Here is a 19,592-nt window from a genome sequence, read left to right on the forward strand (position 1 = left end):
CTCCGACCTCTACCCCTCTTTGGGATGTGGGCACTCTGTCTCTCCCTGCGGTGGCTCTGAGTCATGGCACGCCTACCACCAATCATCTTCGATGGATCAATGGGGTCCTGATCGCCATATCTACAAAAAATAAAAAATAAAAATTAATATCATTCAACCACTTTATCAACAAACAGTAAACCTAAACAAAACCTACACTTTCACATTCAACCTAAACATAACCGCTTTCACATTAAACCACTTTACCAAAATAAAGACATTGATTGAGCCTAAACATTATCATACACATTATCATTAACATTCAAACGCAAAAAATCAAATGCATTATCATAACATTCAACCTAAACTAAACATAATTCAATATACACATTCAACCTAATTCAATATACACTTTTTCAATATGCATTCAACTTAATTCAACATACACGTTTTCGAATTACAATCAAGATCATATCCAATACCTAAACTAACTAAATAATCAATAAAATTGTCATTGACACATTTTATCAAACACTTTGTGTGCAAAGTATCAAACATACTCAAAATGTGTTATTTTGCCACCAATCAAAACCACATTATACCCTAACATCATTCAATCATCAATTAAACCAACTACATTCAATTATAAACTACATGCACTAATAAAAAATTCAATTCATACATTAACCCTAACCACATGAAAACTACCATTTTTTTTAAAAAAAAACCTACCCAAACTAACATTATGATTAAAAATGAGTCAAGATACTTACTTGTGATTAAATGGAGATGATGCACTTGATTTTGCTGAAAAATCGAATTTGGAGAAGTTGGATGGTTTGGAAGAATTTTGAAGAATGAAGCAATACTGGAAAACTGAGTTTCTGCGTTCTGGTTATGTTCAGTTTTCCTCGGCAGTTAACTGCCGAGGAAATCCTCGGTAGTAAGCTGCCGCCGGTTCACAACAAACTTCGGTAGTTAACTGTCGAAGGGCATTTTCGTATTTTACTCGTGTGGCACAACCATACTATATGTGGGAACAGCAATACTTATTAGTGCGAGGTTAGTTTCAGGTGATGGATGATATTAAAGTATAGTAAGGAGAAAACTTCGAATCAAGAAAAGAAGAGAAAAATAATCAGTAATTTGGTTTTATACTACTCTTGGCATAACCAGTAATTCAATATCACCCTGGTATATACATATTTTGCTCATCATACTATAAAATCTTTCAATCTTGTATTTGGGGTGCATATCCTTTTCTCTTGTATAAAGATGACAAATTTGGTTAATGCAGCAAACCATTCTGATTAATTAAATGTAAGTGTATGTCTCCACAAGAATTGTTGTTTTATACTCGGCAATTTATTAAACTTATAGTTAAAAACCGTAAATTGCAAGATTGTTGGTTTTTGCAATCAATAGTAAATTGTTTTGATTGTGATGTTTTAGCAGTGATACCTCTTTGTTGGATGCATGTTTCCTACCAAATATGATCTAAGAATTATATAAACGATGGTTAACCTCGTGGGCCGAAGATTCTCGACCCTCCAAATGCCAGATTGTTTCGTACCAGATATTATCTAAAGGCTAGAAAAACAATGGACTTATCCTCCCACGTGTAAATAATTGACTCCATAATATAATATGTCATATAACTCCTCAACTATTTAATGAACTTATACTCGCACAAACACATGAGGCGTCCAAATGTCGTATTGCTTCCAGGGTCTAGACTTACACTCGCACAAGTGTCTTGGAACCTAACCATTATACTAAGAATCTCTAATTTCTAACGACTTTAGAGCAATATACATAAATAACGATTCTGGTTAAAGCAAGATGTCAATCTATAAATCCTAAGCTAAGATCAATTCAAAGTCTAGGGGCATCAATCCTAGTTTGAAAATCATTAAACACGATAAATATGTAAATTGAATATACCTCGTATCACACTTTAATAAATAAATTATGCATTAATAACATCTAAAAATAAATAAAGGTCCATCTTAGAACCCTAATTTTAAGATGTTTAGTTACTCATGCTAACTCAATACATAATCAAGGAAAAACAAAACACATACTCTATAACAATTGGAAGAGGTTGGTAATTACATTCCTCTTCGATACTTAGGTTGTTCGCCTTTGCATATGAACCAAATTTTTGAATGAATATTTCTGGGTTAATAGAGACCTGTAAATAGACATTTTATACATTGTATTTGCGTTGAGTTACTGGGAAAAAAAACATCGCGCTCTTTAAATAGTCAATTTTGTTCGCACTATGCACATGAGACAATGGCAAACTGACCATTTCAGTGTACCAATGCTCGGGGCGCGACCCATACTCATTACTCAGATTTTCTTCCTCAACGTGCTCTTGATACTTAGGACTTGGGACAACATTTCTTCAACTTGTTTTGTCTTCAAAACCTTCGTTTTATTTTCCGGCAAACCTTTATGTCGGATCTCCATTTTTATTTAAAACTATCGTTTTATTTAAATTAGACACCGATAATTATTCCTAATTTCACAACTACATTTTTCGTTTCCGATAGTTCGGTATTTAAGCCTTCATTCGTAATCTTTGTTGTGGATCCTTTTTGTTGAAGTAAGGGGGAATATTATTTTACTCATCGGTATATTAGTGGTTTTAGATAGAGGGGTCAACCCTTGACACCAACTTCGAATTTGTATTGGATTCTTAATGTTTTTAATAAATTGTTTGTGAGCATGGTTCATTAAAAAATATTTAGTGTGCTAAATTTGATGTGTGTATGATGTTGGATTTAATTAATAAACTTTAATTAGGTATTGGATGCAATATTGGGATCTCTTATATGTTGCTGAATTTTAGTGGTTTACAAGTTTGAAATTTGGCTTTAAAAGTTAGGGAGAAAATGCTAGTACGTGATTTCAATGTAATAGAATAGTGTGTGGTTAAGAAACATGCAGAATTTATTTTTAGTGAACATAAGTTAGTTCTAAGTTGATTTCTTTAAGTGGTAGGATTTATGACCCTAGTAGAGTGTTAGTATTGGCTTCGGATAATATATGTGTATAAAGTGAAATTGTTAAGAAGAAATTGTGATTATTAATTTATAGGAAAATGTTGTTGGGTATGCATGGACAGTGTATGAATATTGGATTGATTATGAGGAATTATGCAATGTCGCTGCCAACTGAGCTAAACTCACGGGGACTTTGATTATTAATTTATAGGAAAATGTTGTTGGGTATGCATGGACGGTGTATGAATAATTTGGATTGATTATGAGGAGTTTGAGGTGGTATCTTTCATTCATGGACAAAAGCTTGTATGTAAAACTGGAAGCTTTTATTTCAAGATCAAAAGACTTAAATAAAATAGACTTTCTTTGCATGCAAGAATTTCTCTTGTAATATTGAACATGTTTCCAAATTTGGTTATGAATCTTATATCTTATATATTTTGTGGTTTATGGATGTAGGCTTTTGAATAAGGAACATTAAAGGAAGATTATGACTTGAAAGAGCAGGGATAAATTAGGTACTTGATATTTTAATAAAAATTAGAATTTTATCTATTATTATAAATGGTAGGGTTGGATAGGATAAGAGACCCCAATTAATTAGATAGTGTTTGGTTGTTGTTGTAGTATAAGAGTGAAATCCTTAATTAAATTATTATAAGGTTACAGTTGAGGATGTATGTACTAGCTAGCAGGGCCGTCCCTGAGAATTCGAAGGCTCGGCTCTGGGAATGAAAAGAGGCCAGTGATAAAATCAAAACGTATTTTTTTAAAAAGCGCGATGTTCTATTTACATTTTTTAAAAAATAAATACAAGATGCCGTATATATGTGGTACACCCAGAGATGAAAATGACTACCGTATGCATGAGGAACCCCCACCTAACACCAAAATCAATCATGAGGAACCCCCACTCTTGAGGCCCATCCTTGAGGGAGGCCCAGCTCATTTGAGCTGTTTGCACCCCTCAAGGACGCCCCTGCTAGCTAGGTAGGTATAATTTTGAGAAGGACACTATTGAGACTATTTGTCTAGCCTTTGAGAGAAAAAATTGATGTTGCTTTGGTAATACTAGACCTTGCACCCGTGCTGCGGATCATAATTATTGGAAACAAAACATTCAAATAATATAGAAAAATGTTCTTATGGTGCAGATACAATGGAAATAATAAAATTACAATAAAAAAGTAGTTCATGCTATCCTCGTAAACAACATTCGACGTGCTATCCATGCTAACACCATTCTCATCTGCTTATTAAGTCCCCATGAGCATAGTTCAGTTGGCAGGGACATGCATTGTTATATGCAGGGGTCGGGGTTCGAACCCCGGACACCCCACTTATTCTCCTTGAAAAAGGAGAATTCTAGCCAAAAGGCTACCTGACCAAAAAAAAAAAAGAATCTGCTTATTAATATGTTTTTGCCTGCCAAACTACTATTTTTATAGTGTTGTTGCTGCCAAAAAGCAGTTTTATAATTGGGAAATATACTCAGTGATAGGTTTCTGGGTAAATCATCAAGACTTAAAAAATACAAAAACAGAATCTCAATTGCTCTAAAAATGTTACATGTCATATATTAAAAATTAGTATTATTGAATGACATTAGTTTTATAGTCATCAGTTTCAAGGAATGATGGAAATCCAACCCAAGACCTCATGTGAATGCTATCAACCATTTAAAATTGCAAACGTTCCTACTATGTCACATAAATGTCTGGATAATACATGTCTAATGTCTATTAGGTTAGGTTTTTTCCCTGAGATGAATCTCGTTATGCATATGCAGAAGATATGGAGTAAAATTGTTTCATAACAGAAGAGGAATTCAATATTTAATTGATAGAAATGTGCTTTAGAAGCATAATAAACCCACAATTAATATACATAATCCTAGTAACTAATCAAATGGCAACCAAGAAAGACAACAATCTTGCATAGGAGAAAAAAAAAGGGTTATTAAGTTAAAGACTTTTTTCGGTGAAAAGGATGAAAAACACAACATCATGAAAAAATAATTATGTATTGTCTTATCAGATAAAAGTAGAGAAGAATACAAATAGAAAAACACTAATATTAGCTCTATTGCATGCATTCTTATGAGATGCAAAACTCTTAAAATTTGTATAAGAATGGAAAGAAATAAATGTGGTACACAAAATGTCTCATAGCATCAACTACAAAAGTGATGAGAAGAAAGGTAAGTAAGCACTACTAGAAAAAGCAAAATTAGCGAGGGAAATTAGTGACGGAAAAAATGAAATTCCTCACTAATTTTTTGGTCGCAAAATTTAATGACAGAATTAGAGAGGGATTTTACGTTCTCCCTCACTAAATTTCCTTCACTAAATTTAGTTTTTTTAGTAGTGAAGAGAGAAAACTTACCGATTCCTTTATCAGTTTCTAAACCTCATAACTTGAACACAAATGCTTTCAGTTTTAATATAAATGTGCATAAGAACATTTTGGATTCCATCAATTGTTGCTCATTCATGATAACTAATTGAGAATTGAGTTCACCCCATTTTGGCCTTTTGTTTATTAGCAGCATTCATTTTAGCACAGTATTCAAATAAGCCACCTGTTGTGAATTTCGGTCTCAAAATCACACCAATACGAAATATGATGTGTGGAGCAAAGGAAAATAGTAACCAATAACAAAGTGAATGCAAGCAATAATCAACAATAACAGCACCTAGATCTAATCTATGAATCAAAGTGAAAAAAACACAAACCACAAGCAAAATATAAAAGGAGAGAAGAGATAAACAAACACACCAAAGATTATTCACCCAGTTCGGTCCAAACTTGACCTACTCTGGAGGAGAGATTGAACTCTCCAATCCACTATCAATGAGTTCTTCCAAAGAGATACAAAAGGGTTACAAGAAATTAGCTTTGACAAGTTCACAAAGAACAACCCTAATTTCTACCCTTTTTTCCCAATCTCACCAATGAACAAGACACTCAATGATTTTCACTCACCGAGGTGTTTACAATGTTTCTCAACCCAAGAGAACTCTAATCAAAGACCATAAACCCTAAAGTTGCTTCCTTTGATTTCTCAAGTTTCTCTCTCTTCAAGCTCTCCTTCAAAATCTGCAAAGAACACTTATATAGTTGTCTTCTGTGTCAAAATCGTGTCACGTTTTTTCCCCAATCGTGCCACGATTGATGCGTACGATCCAAGGTACGACCAACCTTATCCTGAAAATCTTGCCCAGCAAGCCAAAAATCGTGTCACGATTGGACGCCCTGAAAACCAGCTCTCGACATTACCAAAATCGTGTTACGATTTCTCTGCTTCCAAACTTTGCAATTTGAAGACATACACAACACCACCATCACAACACCTTCTGACAACTTCTTTAGACACAAAACCATCTTCATCCCTGCCAATAACATATAGAACTCCCCATTCCAATTTACTTGCAGCCCTGCCAACATTCATTTCATATATGTCAGTGATTCAATTAGATCATAATTGGACTAATTAACAAACTATACAACAATGTGATCACTTGAGAACTGCACAGAAATTCTCCAGCCAAATGGATCAAATGCATTTATGTTTCCTTCATCAAGCAAGCAAGCATCAACAGGGCCCTGTAATCATTCAAAATCCATTTGTTGGCTAGTCTGCAACTGTAAAACATACACTACATTAGCTAAATAGTTTCAATCACATTACATTACCAATTTATTAATTAGCATTTGTTCTTTAAGTTATTGCTATGTCAATTCAACATAAAATACAACAAAAGAAAGAAAGGTCTTCTCTTAATATAAAATTCAACATTGAAATTGAAATCTAAGTAATTATATGGTGCAAATGCTTATGCAATTAAAAAACTAAAACATCCCTAGAAATTCAGTGTAAGAACATTTACCTTGAGATGAACCAATATGCTGCCAATACACATCCTTTTAATCCAACTTTGAACCTGCACACAGAAATAAAAACAACCCTAATTATAAATTTCAAAAACATGAATTGATTCAAGGTTGTGTTTGTAACAAAAATATGTCTCAAAATGAAGTCGTAGAAAAGAAAATTAAGAGAGAACATAAGAGATTCATAAAAGGGAATGGCAGAAGAAATTGTTCATGGCGCGTTATGCATAAACGATTTCAGTTGCAGAAGTATTTTATTTCCTTCTCGAGAACGATTTGAGATCGAATTTGAAGAAAAACTTGAGAGGATTGAATATTGAAGATGATCTCTGCAGAAAAGAGGAAACCCCAAATTGGAAAACCGCATTACAGTGCAAAAGAGAAAACTTGAAAATCTTCTCAGAATAAAGGGCAGGAGAGAGATAAAGAAATGGAGCATAAGAAGATCCTTTCAAAGAAGAAGAAGAATGCATGAGTTCATTGAAAGGGATGTTACCCGGATATTAGAACTGTGTATTTAGAGAAGATGGAAGATAAGACATTGACATCAGTTGATTTTTTTCGTGAAAAATTGGAAAGATTTGTGGGAAAGTAAGTAAGTTAACTTCTTAACCTTGAAAATGAACAAATGTGAATTGGGTGGAGCTGCTGAACTGCCTTGTGCTCAGTAATGTTATTAGTGGAGCCATGAAGTAAATGCAATTAACGATGGTTGAGATTCAAATTCAAAATTGGTACATAGAAGCACACTTCTATGTATGCTTGGAAGAAAATTTAAAAATTGAACTTAGCTTGCTGAGTAGGGAAAGCACTCATGAAAATTAAATGCTTGGGGGATGGAGGGAAAATATTAGATTAAAATTAGGGTGAACAATTGCTTGATCAGACAAGCTTTAGTAAGAAAAATGATCTATTGTGATGTACCTAGCTTATGAGAGGCAAATTAAAAATGGAAATGGTGCTTTGATAATGTTCTATTTGTTGCATTTGTGTGTGAACATGAATGAAATTATGGGAAATGTTTATGCAGGGTAATAGAAGATATGAATTGGGATGATGGATGTCATTTATGGTTATGGGGCTTGGGGATGATTTTTAAATCTAATTATTATAGATAAATATAATACTTACAAGGAGTTATAGGATTTAAGTACGTAATGTCAAAATGGTGGTGACATTTAACAAGACAGCGATCGTCCATGACCCTATATTTTGTTTAATAAAATCTATAGTAAATAAAAGTAATTTTTTTTAACTAAATCTAATTAAATAACTGGCTTGGGCAACCAGAAAGTAACAACAATTTTGACATAATAAAATGAAAATAAACAGAAACAAAAAAACAATTTTATTGCCACTTCTATATAAGTCTCAACTGAAAGTTGACTAAATATTCTTAAGGTTTGGTTTGATCGATTAACTCGAACTGGACAAATAACCCTTGGCCTTATTGCAGTCGTCGAAACACTTATCCTGATATGATGTTGACTTTCCAAGAGCATGCTATCACAGTTATATGAACAATGGCACTCTATGCCATTACAAATTCCATACACTTGGTCTCCCAAAAGTTGTAATCTAGCCACATGATGATTCTAAAAGTTCTTCACTTCTACAGCTTTAGAAATATTTTTGTGAATATTTGTACAGTAGACAGTCCTGGTGTACATTTCCCGCTTATCATCCGATCAATTTAGGGAGGAATATAGGATTCACAGAAAGAATAATAATTTTTTAAGGTACTTCAAACTAAATATTTTACAATAATATAGGTTAGTATAGATGTAACGATTATTGTTTTAGTACAAGTAAGGTACTCGTGAGTGTTTTTTATTCTTAGTATGTATGCAAAAAGAAAAAAGAAAAAAAAGAAGAAAAATTAAAAGAGTATATTAAGACAAGCTTGAGATGAAACTAATTTAATGTTGATGATGTTTCTCGTTTAAGTTCAATGTGAACTGGTCCGACCAGAGGAAACTTTTGTCACTGCACCATGTATTTTTCTTTGTAATGGAAATATAATTTTTTTTATGTGTATATATATATATATATATATATATATGCATGCATGTATATCTGTCTTGTCAATAAAAAAATATATGTATGTACATTTTTTTATTATTAATTTTTTTAAAAAATATTATAATAGAATATAATTTTTTTTAACGAAATAATAAACAATTTTTTTAAGCGTATAATATAGACATTATATATATGTTGTAAATAATGCCATTATCATCAAAATATAACTAATTTCTATTTATTTATAAATTTACAAAATAAACCATCTGTGATATTTTATATATGCTTAAATTTTTATAAACATAGAAAAATACATCACGTTTAGCACAATTTAATAAAGATAATTTTTTTTATTAAGACCGAGTTATATGAACGAGTCATTCAGTTTAATCTTGTTCAATCATGCGGTTGAACTTGTGACTCAGTGGTTCGATTAATGACTCAATGACCCACCAGTACCTTACCGAGTCGATCACCGAGCCAGTTTTTAAAACTATGCTTAATAGATGGTAGACACACAATACATAAATGTGATAATTTTAGTATTCATCATCAAAATGTATTTCTAACTTATATAATAATCATTCTCATATGAGATTCATGATTCAAACAAATCATATTGAATACATGAACATGAGGAGATTATATTCTTTTAGGAGATATAACGGTGGTTACATGTTTGTAATCGAATGCTTCAGTTTCCCCTTGATGCCTAACCTTTCTCTTGGTCTTTTTAAAGAAAAGGTTACATGTTTGTAATTGTTGGTGTTTTTTATGATTGAAATGTGTGACCTCCAAGAGTCATGTTTTATTTATGAGAATAAAGGAGAATCAATTATATATGATTTATCTAATACCCAAATTATCCCTTAAAAAATATTATACCCAAATTATATTGGAGAGTAGATTTGAATATGTAATATTTGTCTTCTCTATAGACGAAACAATACTATTAATATGATTACGAGGACACCATTATTTTAAATTGTCTAAGACAAAAAAATTCAGGGTCGACTCTAATGCTAAATATGATTATAATAAAAACAAAGTTATTTAATTATTTCTTTTTTATTAACAAAATTGAAAAAAAATGCAATAGTGTCACACATGATAATTTTATTTTAGCCTCTTATCAAATTTTGTGTAGTTAAAGAATGTGTGTGATTGAATCAAACAATAAATTAATTCAAGTAATAAAGAATTTGAATCTTGTAAGTAAGTAGTCATAAGTTCGAAGATAGAAACCTCATCCTAATAAAAAAGAAGAAGAAAAATATGTGTGAGAGTATAATTTCCTTTTGTCCCAAAATGTATGTAAAATAGGCAATCAACTAAAGACGATTCAAATGATCAAATATTATTTTGAATCTAACTACATGCTCTATGAGTGATGGTCAAAGTTTTTGACACATGCATTATAAAACATGGATTTAGTGAATCATGTTTTTAGTGTTCTATGCTAAAATCTGGTTAAAGCTTGTCAATGCCTCTCTTTATATCTCATTCGGAACCTACAATGAAACACAATCAGAACAAGTAATGCTCAAAGTTCAAACTTAAAATAATCAACACAAAGAAACAAAAATAAAGATAAAATAAGTATAAAAGCATAATTTAAATGATAAAATCCTTTCTAAAAATTGTTGAGTGTCAAGTGTGAATTAAAAGTTCGATGTTGAATGACATAGTAAATAATGAAGATTTTTTTTTTATGGAAGTGAATATTGAATATTATATAAGTACGAGAAATCATATACCGAATATTTCTATCGTTTTTCTTGACCCAATGCAATGATAAAAGATGTGGGGGCTAACTCATTTCCATCGTTTTTCTTGACTCAATGCAATGATAAAAGATGTGGAGACTCCCCTCAAAAAAAAAAATGTGGAGGCTAACTCATTTCTATCGTTTTTCTTGACCCAATGCAATGATCCACCAAACTACCCTTGTGATCGTACCAAAACCACAATAATTGAATGATATAATGACTTGTCATATTTTTCAACAAAATAATTGAATACTTGATAAGGACTTGTCATTTTTTCTCTAACACATTTTGCCCAATAAAATGACAAAATGTTACATATAAAAAATATATATATATATATATATATATATATATATATATATATATATATATATATATATATATATATATATATATATATATATATCCGAAGAGCTTACAAACAAAATAGTCCCAATGAAGTCTTTATCAAGTTTCTTAAATACTACAAACACATATACTCACGTTTATCTTACGCATAGAAGAATATGGATAGGTCAAAAATAAAATTAAAAATATTATATATATATCCTAATATCCTTCAAAAAAAAATATTATATATATGTCTACACTGCTTAGACTTTAAGTACAATTCAGAAGCAAATTAAAGTTTTCATAATTAATTTGGTGTGAAGATAGAGAGGTGAATATGGCATTGAGAGATAAACCAGTATTATCAACAACCATAGGCACAGATGTTTTCGAAAGTGGAAACATTAAATGGAAGCAATTCAATGTTGACACATCCCCTAAACCATTGTTAGTCTTTACACCGACAGTGGAAGGCACATACCCTGTAATATTGTTCTACCATGGTTTTGCTATTTGGAATAGCTATTATCATAAGCTCTTAGGTCACATAACTTCACATGGATTCATTGTTGTTGCTCCTCAATTGGTATATATTTTAACTCTTATAACAATTTCTCATTTATTTATGTTTTTTGTATTGTTATGACCTTATCTACATTTAAGGGTTTAAGTTATTATGGTTGTAATATCAAATGTCTCTCCATAATTATACATTGCAACCAACACTTTAAAATCTTCTGTATATTATACTCTTAGTTGCATTATTTTCCTACATTTTTTTATAAAAAAAAAAAAAAGTAACATTTCAAACATGTCTCTATTTTCATTTGACTTCCTAGGTTATTTTTTCATAAAAAAATTTATTTGCATTCCAAATTTATATAATGATGTGTTTGTGAAAGATTTGGCATTTAAAAATTTATGTAGACCACTCACAAATAGTTTATGTATAATATCATCTTTATTTTCAGTTTTCGCACATCTCAAGTTATAACCCACTTGGCTCATTGACTTGGAACTTGGAAGTGTACTCCTTCATAAGATTTCATGTTTGATTCACTCGGGTGTCAATTTAAGTAGGGTAATTTAACTTCAAAAAAAATAATAATAAAAACGAAGGGATTGCTCAATTGGGCCCCCTCATTTGCTAAACCTATCGAGTCGCAATTTCCAATAGGCACTTTTTTGTTTAAAAGTGTATTGGTAGTTAACTCCTGATGATTATTTTCGAAAAGAAAAAAAAAACTATAAGTAATTGATGGAGGTACAAGAGCGATTGCAAAAAACAAATATATTGAGGATCATGTACCCAAATCCTTTAGTCCCTTATGTTGGGCTGGACCTCACTAAATGATTGTATTTAGTAAATAGATTTGATAACTGTTCTTCTCCTATCTGTTTTTACTCATTTCCGTCAAATAGTCGAGTGTGAGCTAACTCACACATGCGTATTTTCAGTATGAGTTAACTTATACATTGTATTTTTCAGTATGAGTTAACTCACGTAGAACAGGAATAAGCAAAAACAGATGTGAGAAGAGCAATTCTCAATAGATTTTAGGGAATGACTAAAGTTTTTAGGTCATAATCAGCTGATTTTGTTTATAGTAAATAGACTTTAAGGAATCACTAAAGATTTTAGGTCATAATTGATAGAAACCTTGTGTTAATCCAACAAAGAAGATAGGGGGATTGAAAGAATTCTTATCATCGTCTACCATCTGAATCAAAATAATTTATTTTTCTGCAATCAAACAAACCAATCCTAATTGTACAATCAATCAAATCTTTCAAAACAAACCATTTATTTTCTCGTTAAACATGTGATTAAAATATGCTTTTATTTTCCAATTTTCTTCTTTTCGAAAAAAAAAAAATCGATTTTCTAACATAGGTTTTTTCTTTCTCATTGATAGTTTACCATAGGCTTACCTATGCCAGGACCATGTGAAGTAAAATTTGCAGGAAAAGTAGCAAATTGGATAACCAAGGGACTTCAACCTAAGCTCAAAGAAAACACTAAAGAAAATGTTGTAGCAAAATTAGACAATTTGGTTCTAGCTGGTCATAGTAAAGGTGGAAAAACAGCATTTGCTGTAGCACTTGGTCATGCTGAAACCAACCTCAAATTTTCAGCCCTAATTGGAATAGATCCAGTGGCAGGCCCAAGTAAGTGTAAGATAACAAGAACACTCCCTCACATTCTTACGGGCCAGGCCCAATCTTTTGATTTGAACATGCCAGTTATTGTCATTGGAACTGGGCTAGGCCCAGAACCATCCAATTGTTCTCCTTTACCTTGTGCTCCTGATGGGGTGAACCATGAGGAATTTTTCTATGAATGTAAACCACCTTGTGCACATTTTGTTGTTAAGGATTATGGTCACATGGATATGTTAGATGATGAGACACATGATATTAGAGGTAGTCTTTTGAAGTGTTTATGTAAGAATGGAACTGGCCCTAAGGATTTGATGATAAGGACTTTAGGAGGGTTAGTTGTTTCCTTTTTGAAGGCTTATTTGTATAACCAACCAGAAGATTTTGAAGTCATTTTGGAGGATCCAAATCTTGCTCCGGCGAAGCTTGAAGAACCTGTTTTCTATCCATGAGAAGTCAATATGACATTGTAAAATGATTATTATTATCAGTTTGATTAATAATAATTTCTCATTTTTTCCAAATTTTTACTTCTTGTAAAAAGAAGACCTTGATGTGTGTAATATATAGCTTCATGAAGCTTTTTAGAAGATTATGTGTTGTCGTTATTTATTTACATTCAAACTTATTGAATGAAGTTGGCTTTTGTGTTGGACTATATCTTCAAGTATGTGTATGTATAGTTACCCTAGCTAGTTCCTGTCCTGTTAATTCATTATGTTAGTAGCACATTTTTCAATTAAGTGTATAACTTATATTTCAATTTGCAATATGCAAATTGAGTTTTATATGGTCATAAAATGTATGAGAAAATCAAAAGTGTGTTGAATTTGGTCCTAATTGAAAGTCTTAAACCAATGTTTTTTAAGAAATGGAGAAAACAAATTTCTGAGAGATCTTCCATCAACAAAGACATAGCAAATAATATTTGTGTGGTAGTCATTAATATAGTTTGATGATACTTAATCCCACTAATATTGTGATAAATTTGGGTATTGGACCAAATTTTAGTCTATATGGATAACGTTGTGGACTATAATCTTAGGCTTATGAAAATTTATGTTTAAGGTTATGTGACTAGAAACAACGCTAAGACTCATTTGTTAAATAAAATAACTCTTTAGACATCTAAAAATTGAACACAAACACCTCAAACTTTCAAAAATACCACCATCGGAAGATACAAACCGCTCAGCGGCGAACGATAGTACTTATTTGAATCAATGAGGTCTAAAATGATTGTCCAAAAATAGGGATACTTTTTAGGCCGAGTACTCAGTTAACCGATTTAAAAAGTAGCGAACAGTTTCTAACTATCGTTCATAAGAGACCAATAGTTAACTATCGTCACAAGATTGATACAAGTGTAACATTGATGCTTCATTCCCAACCTTGCTTAACAAGGTTGGACTCGATATGTACATCAAAGACGATGAAGGGCAATTTGTTTAAGCAAAAATTGTCTCGTTCTATCTGATTTGTGTGTTGAATTGGGAGAAATCATTAGGTTACACACCATACTAGGTTGGGTGGCAGACCTTCAACTTGATAATATTAATTTTTCTGGATTCCAATAAGGTTGTTGATTACTTTATGATAGGTATAGTGGTATTACTTAATTTGAATGTGTAATGCAAGCATTTGTTCCAAATTACATTTTAAACTTCTCATGTCGAGTTTACCCGAAGGCATACCAATAGGGTTAATCATGTTTTAGCGAAAGGTAGCCTCATTTATGCTAACTCCCATCTCTTTACTGATGTGCTATCATATATATATATATATATATATATATATTTGTACTTTGATTGCAAATAAAATAAAATAAATTAAGTTTATTTCTCTAAAAAAATATGTTTTCCTAGTAATGTTTTCCTAGTCAAGGAATTGACAAATATTTTACTCTCTTAGGATCCCTCTATGAAAGGTTGCTGCATAAGCATGCCTAATTAATCCCAAATCTTTTATGTAATCATACATTACTACACGCCTATGTTCTATTAAATTGCATATATGTGGTCCACAAAATCACCTTATATTTGATGATTCATATATTCATCACCATTAGTAAAGCCTAAAAAAACTGTCTAGAGGCTGAAAAGAATCTCATTGGTACATTAGTTTAGTAAATTGATGATTACAGCAAGCAGTGAGTGACCATGCTAGATCACTGCTAGATTTCTCTTAATAACCATTCTAAGTAAACTATATAAAGTAATGAAATTAACTTTCCTAAAAAAAAAAAAGAAATTAACTTATATTCATCGCTTCTAAATTGTTTTTATGTGTATTAGAAAAAGAAAAAAAAAACTTTATATGTCCATTCAATCAAATTACATATAGTACAACTGTCTCTGTAATTTGTTCAGTTAGTTTCTAAAATAATTCAAATATTTAAAAAAAATAACATTTCCTATATATACAATTAAAATCTAAAATAATTAGCATTGAATTTCCCAAAAAATAAATAAAAAATCGAAAAGAAAAGGGAGATAAATCTTGAGAAGAAAGTTGATTTATATGAAAGCTTGGATTTTTCAACACTAGCTACGACAAAATGGTGAACACTTTGGTATCTAGAATTTCGTTGCGATATAGATTCATAATTCAACTATCCAATATTATATCATATTTTTATATATCAATTTATTTTAAAACAAATTCAAATTTAAATTATAAATAAATTTGACCACAAGATATCCAACAGAATTAGCTGACGTTAGCAATGATAAATAATGAATTATATCAAGTGAACACGAAGATCAAAAGTTGAAGTACCATAATTTGAAGGTCCCTTACAAAGCATGATAAAAAGCACTTTAATTGTTAAATAAAAAACCTACCACTTTAATTTTGACTTTCAATAAACTAAAATAATCAAGTAAATTTAATGATTATATGCGTGAATTCACGCCAATTTGATCTCTCTTGTACCTTTAGCAAATGAATTATTATAGATGTAGGCTAATGATTATTACTACATGGCGTGCTTAATGTATGGTGCACATTCAAGCTAAATGTAAAATGTGAAATGAAATTTATTCAAAATGCAAAGAATCTTAACAAGCACAAGGAATGCTACAATAGAAGATTTAAATAGCAACATATAAAGGAAAAATATATCGTATATATGTGGAACAATCAAATAAACACTCTCATACATTAAATACAAACTCCTACAAACAAACTAAAAATCTCCTCCTTCTGAAACCAATAAAAACTAAACACCAAAACCAAAAAGTCATCTTCAAAAACCAAAGTCTAAACACCCACGCAATAGCAGAAACAAATCTTGTGTCAAACCGTTGCAAAACCCCTCCAAAATAACCATCAAACCTACCAAAAATCCAGGTAACCGCACCTTGCTTCTCTTCTACAGTTGAGCGCAGTTAAGCACAAGTAAAATCACCACCTAGAAAACACATACCACCCCACAAAATGACACATAGCTCAATTCTTGAAACAAACTACACCCTCAAATATCCATGTATTTGAAAACCCACAAAAAAACATAACCACCGCCATTAGCCATCACCACCAAAACTATCATTAACCACCACAAAATTCTTCACTAATCCTCACCGAAAACAAGCACCAGCCAACACGAGCATCACCATCAAAAACTAACACCAGCCACCACGAGCACCACCACAAAAGACAAGTATCATCACCACCATGGAAACCACCACGAAGCACCATAAACCAACACAACCAAAAATTCATCAAAACCATAACAGATCATATGCATACACCACTTTTGTGACCGATCCATCTGCACCTATGTTGCGAGAAAACAAAACCTTCATCCACCGCCAAGAGAGAAAACATATATGTTATCAACCACCCCATACCAAAAAGACAATCTCAAGCCATCAATGTCGAATGACAAGAGAAATAGAGCCATAACACAATTCACGACTCCACAAGAGGTCGACTGTCGGAACCACCACCAAAACCGTTGTACAGGACCATCGGCAAATCTGGAGGTAGGTGGTGCGGAGGGTTCAAGCCGCTCGTCGCACCACCATAAACGGCCTCTACATCTTAAGAAGAGTTTTGGGTGGCGACAACAAGTTTTATGTCAATAGAGGGCAGATAAAAGAGACGCTAGGTTATATGAAAAGAGACGCTCCTCATCTTTATTTTGTAAATATGATTTTTCATATCAAAGTAGGTTGGTTCAATCTTAAGGAGTTGATTCGATATCACACAAAATTATAAGTTCAACTTTCGTTGTTAGCGTAAAACTTTTGTTGGTATGCAGTCAAAAGTATATTTGTCTTGGCCTCTAGAGTCATGGAGATTCAATTCATCTTTTTTTTTTTTAACCAAGAAACAAGTGATTTTTAATTTTTTTATCATAAATATGTGATCTTTTTATTATGTCTGCCGTGGTTATGGAATCATGATTACATATTTTTCAACATCTCATTTTAAAAACGATTCATCTTCAACGAATTTTTCATTGTAGAGTGTCTGTCGGAGATCTCAACCCTTCAATTATGTTTAACTCGCTAGAGCAATAGTGAGTTAGTGAAGATCCCAACCCGTCAAAAACCTACAATATCGATGATATTTATGTTCATTTACTCTATCTCTGTGTTTAAACATAACTAATTTTTTTTTTTTGAAGGAAACATAACTAAATATATGACAACTATTATGTCACCTTCTCTATATCTTTATCTCACAATGTCTCATTTCGATTCGTGGATGTCCATGAAATACCTTCCTTTTTGAATGGTGAAGAATTGTTGGTAAGAGATTCTCTCCATGTAGCATAGGTATTTTGTTTTGTTGAGAAGGATGATCATTGTTGGATATGAACTAAAATGAAAGTTTCAAAGATCAGGCGCCTACAAAGGCTAACTGCAACATCTTTTGAATGTCACAAGTTCCCCCACTTAATTGGCAGTTTCCCACTTTCCTCTAGACAATTTTTTTTTTTTTTTGAATATCTCTAGACAAATTTTAACATTTGAAAATAGAAAATCTAATCATCAATTTAAGAAAATTTTTTAACCCTCCAGTTCTCATAGAAAATGATTTGATAATTTAAAGTTTGACATATAAATAAGTAAAATCTGATCAAAATTTATTTTACTCAAAAATCATTTAAGAGAATCTTCAATAGTGGTTCATGGTGTAACTTTTATAATTTTATAAATCATAGTGGTTGATGGTGATTTTTTCAAACTCAATAGAATCCAAATATACACTAAGTTGGTGAGAAATGTGTAAGGTTAATTTGATAGGTCTTTATCGTTATGATTACATGTATTAATTACTGCCTCTTGTAAGTTGTAACACACTAATGTGATGGTGATCACATTCAAATCCATTGATTTCATTAAATCTATTTGATTTCTCTCAATTGGCTTGCTCCTTAGAAAAACATTACATTGATCATACTCAATTCTTTGTAATCTATTACACAATGTAGCACCCTGCTTTGTCATGATTACCAGTGATTCACCAATTTCCAGTGCGTGTTATTATGTTCATCATAAGAAAGCATGTGTGTGGCTTTTTAATTAAAAGAACTATATGTGGATGTAAATAAAAAACTCACATCAACATCACCGAAAGTACCAAAAATGAAATGGTGGGTCACATACCTTATGCAAAAGGAATGGGAAATTTGGTAAAAATAAACAGGGGAATGGGAAAAAATAAAAATAAAAATTCCAAGGCAAATCAAAGTGTTACAATGATATTTATTAGGGCAAAAACGAGTAAACCATTAAATTGGTCTATGTCTTTATACCAAATTCTTGAATTGGTCTATGATTCTATTAATAATTTAAAATGGTCCCTATCTTTGTCAAACGTTTCTCAGATTGGTCTCTAACTCTATTAGTTGTTTTGTATTTTAAGTCATTAACGTACCAAATAAAATACAAAAAATATTATGTCATTAACCACTAAATAGAATCCAAAAAACATTGAATCATTAACACTTAAAATACAAAGCAACTAATAGAGATTAAGTTGAAAATTTGATACAAAGATATAGACTAATTTGATAGTTTACTCGGGAAAAAACTATTAAGACACACTCTCACAAGTAAAAAGTGAAAGTTTGTTTCCTCAATCATATAACAATGTTTTTCCAACGCATTCATTTTTATTAGTCAAAATTTATATGGATTTCGCCCAAAATTATGTGGACTCATTAATTTGACGGGATCTATGTAAACTTTAATAATAAAAAAGTATGCATTGAGAAATGTGTGTTAAATATTGTTTTCCTAGCATTATTCATGAAATTGTAAAGAAAAGAAAGCATTATTCAAGAAAACATATATCGGCATATCGCTAAACAATGTCATCTTAAACATTTTAAATGCCCTATTCTAATTTCTTTTTTTAGAGGAATGCCCTATTCTAATCTTAAAATTGGGTTATGCAAGAATTTGAGTTCTCA

The 19,592-nt window shown here is 31.5% G+C and overlaps 1 protein-coding gene across 1 annotated transcript; it reads left to right on the forward strand.

Moving 5' to 3' along the window:
• The first annotated feature begins 11,252 nt into the window (after positions 1-11,252).
• On the forward strand, positions 11,253-13,831 carry LOC11437154 (chlorophyllase-1). The gene is made up of 2 exons (XM_003620360.4): positions 11,253-11,591; positions 12,922-13,831. Exons 1-2 carry the CDS (start codon positions 11,343-11,345, stop codon positions 13,615-13,617), a joined length of 945 nt encoding a protein of 314 aa, XP_003620408.1. The 5' UTR covers positions 11,253-11,342; the 3' UTR covers positions 13,618-13,831.
• The last annotated feature ends 5,761 nt before the right edge of the window (positions 13,832-19,592 follow it).

This window comes from Medicago truncatula, chromosome 6 (assembly GCF_003473485.1).
Source record: "Medicago truncatula cultivar Jemalong A17 chromosome 6, MtrunA17r5.0-ANR, whole genome shotgun sequence".
NCBI lineage: Eukaryota > Viridiplantae > Streptophyta > Magnoliopsida > Fabales > Fabaceae > Medicago > Medicago truncatula.

Excerpts from the sequence above, each read along its gene's own strand:
- LOC11437154 (XM_003620360.4), top strand. The coding sequence starts at position 11,343 with ATGGCATTGAGAGATAAACCAGTATTATCAACAACCATAGGCACAGAT. Across the intron at positions 11,592-12,921 it reads TTGTTGTTGCTCCTCAATTG|TTTACCATAGGCTTACCTAT; the intron begins GTATATATTTTA and ends TCTCATTGATAG.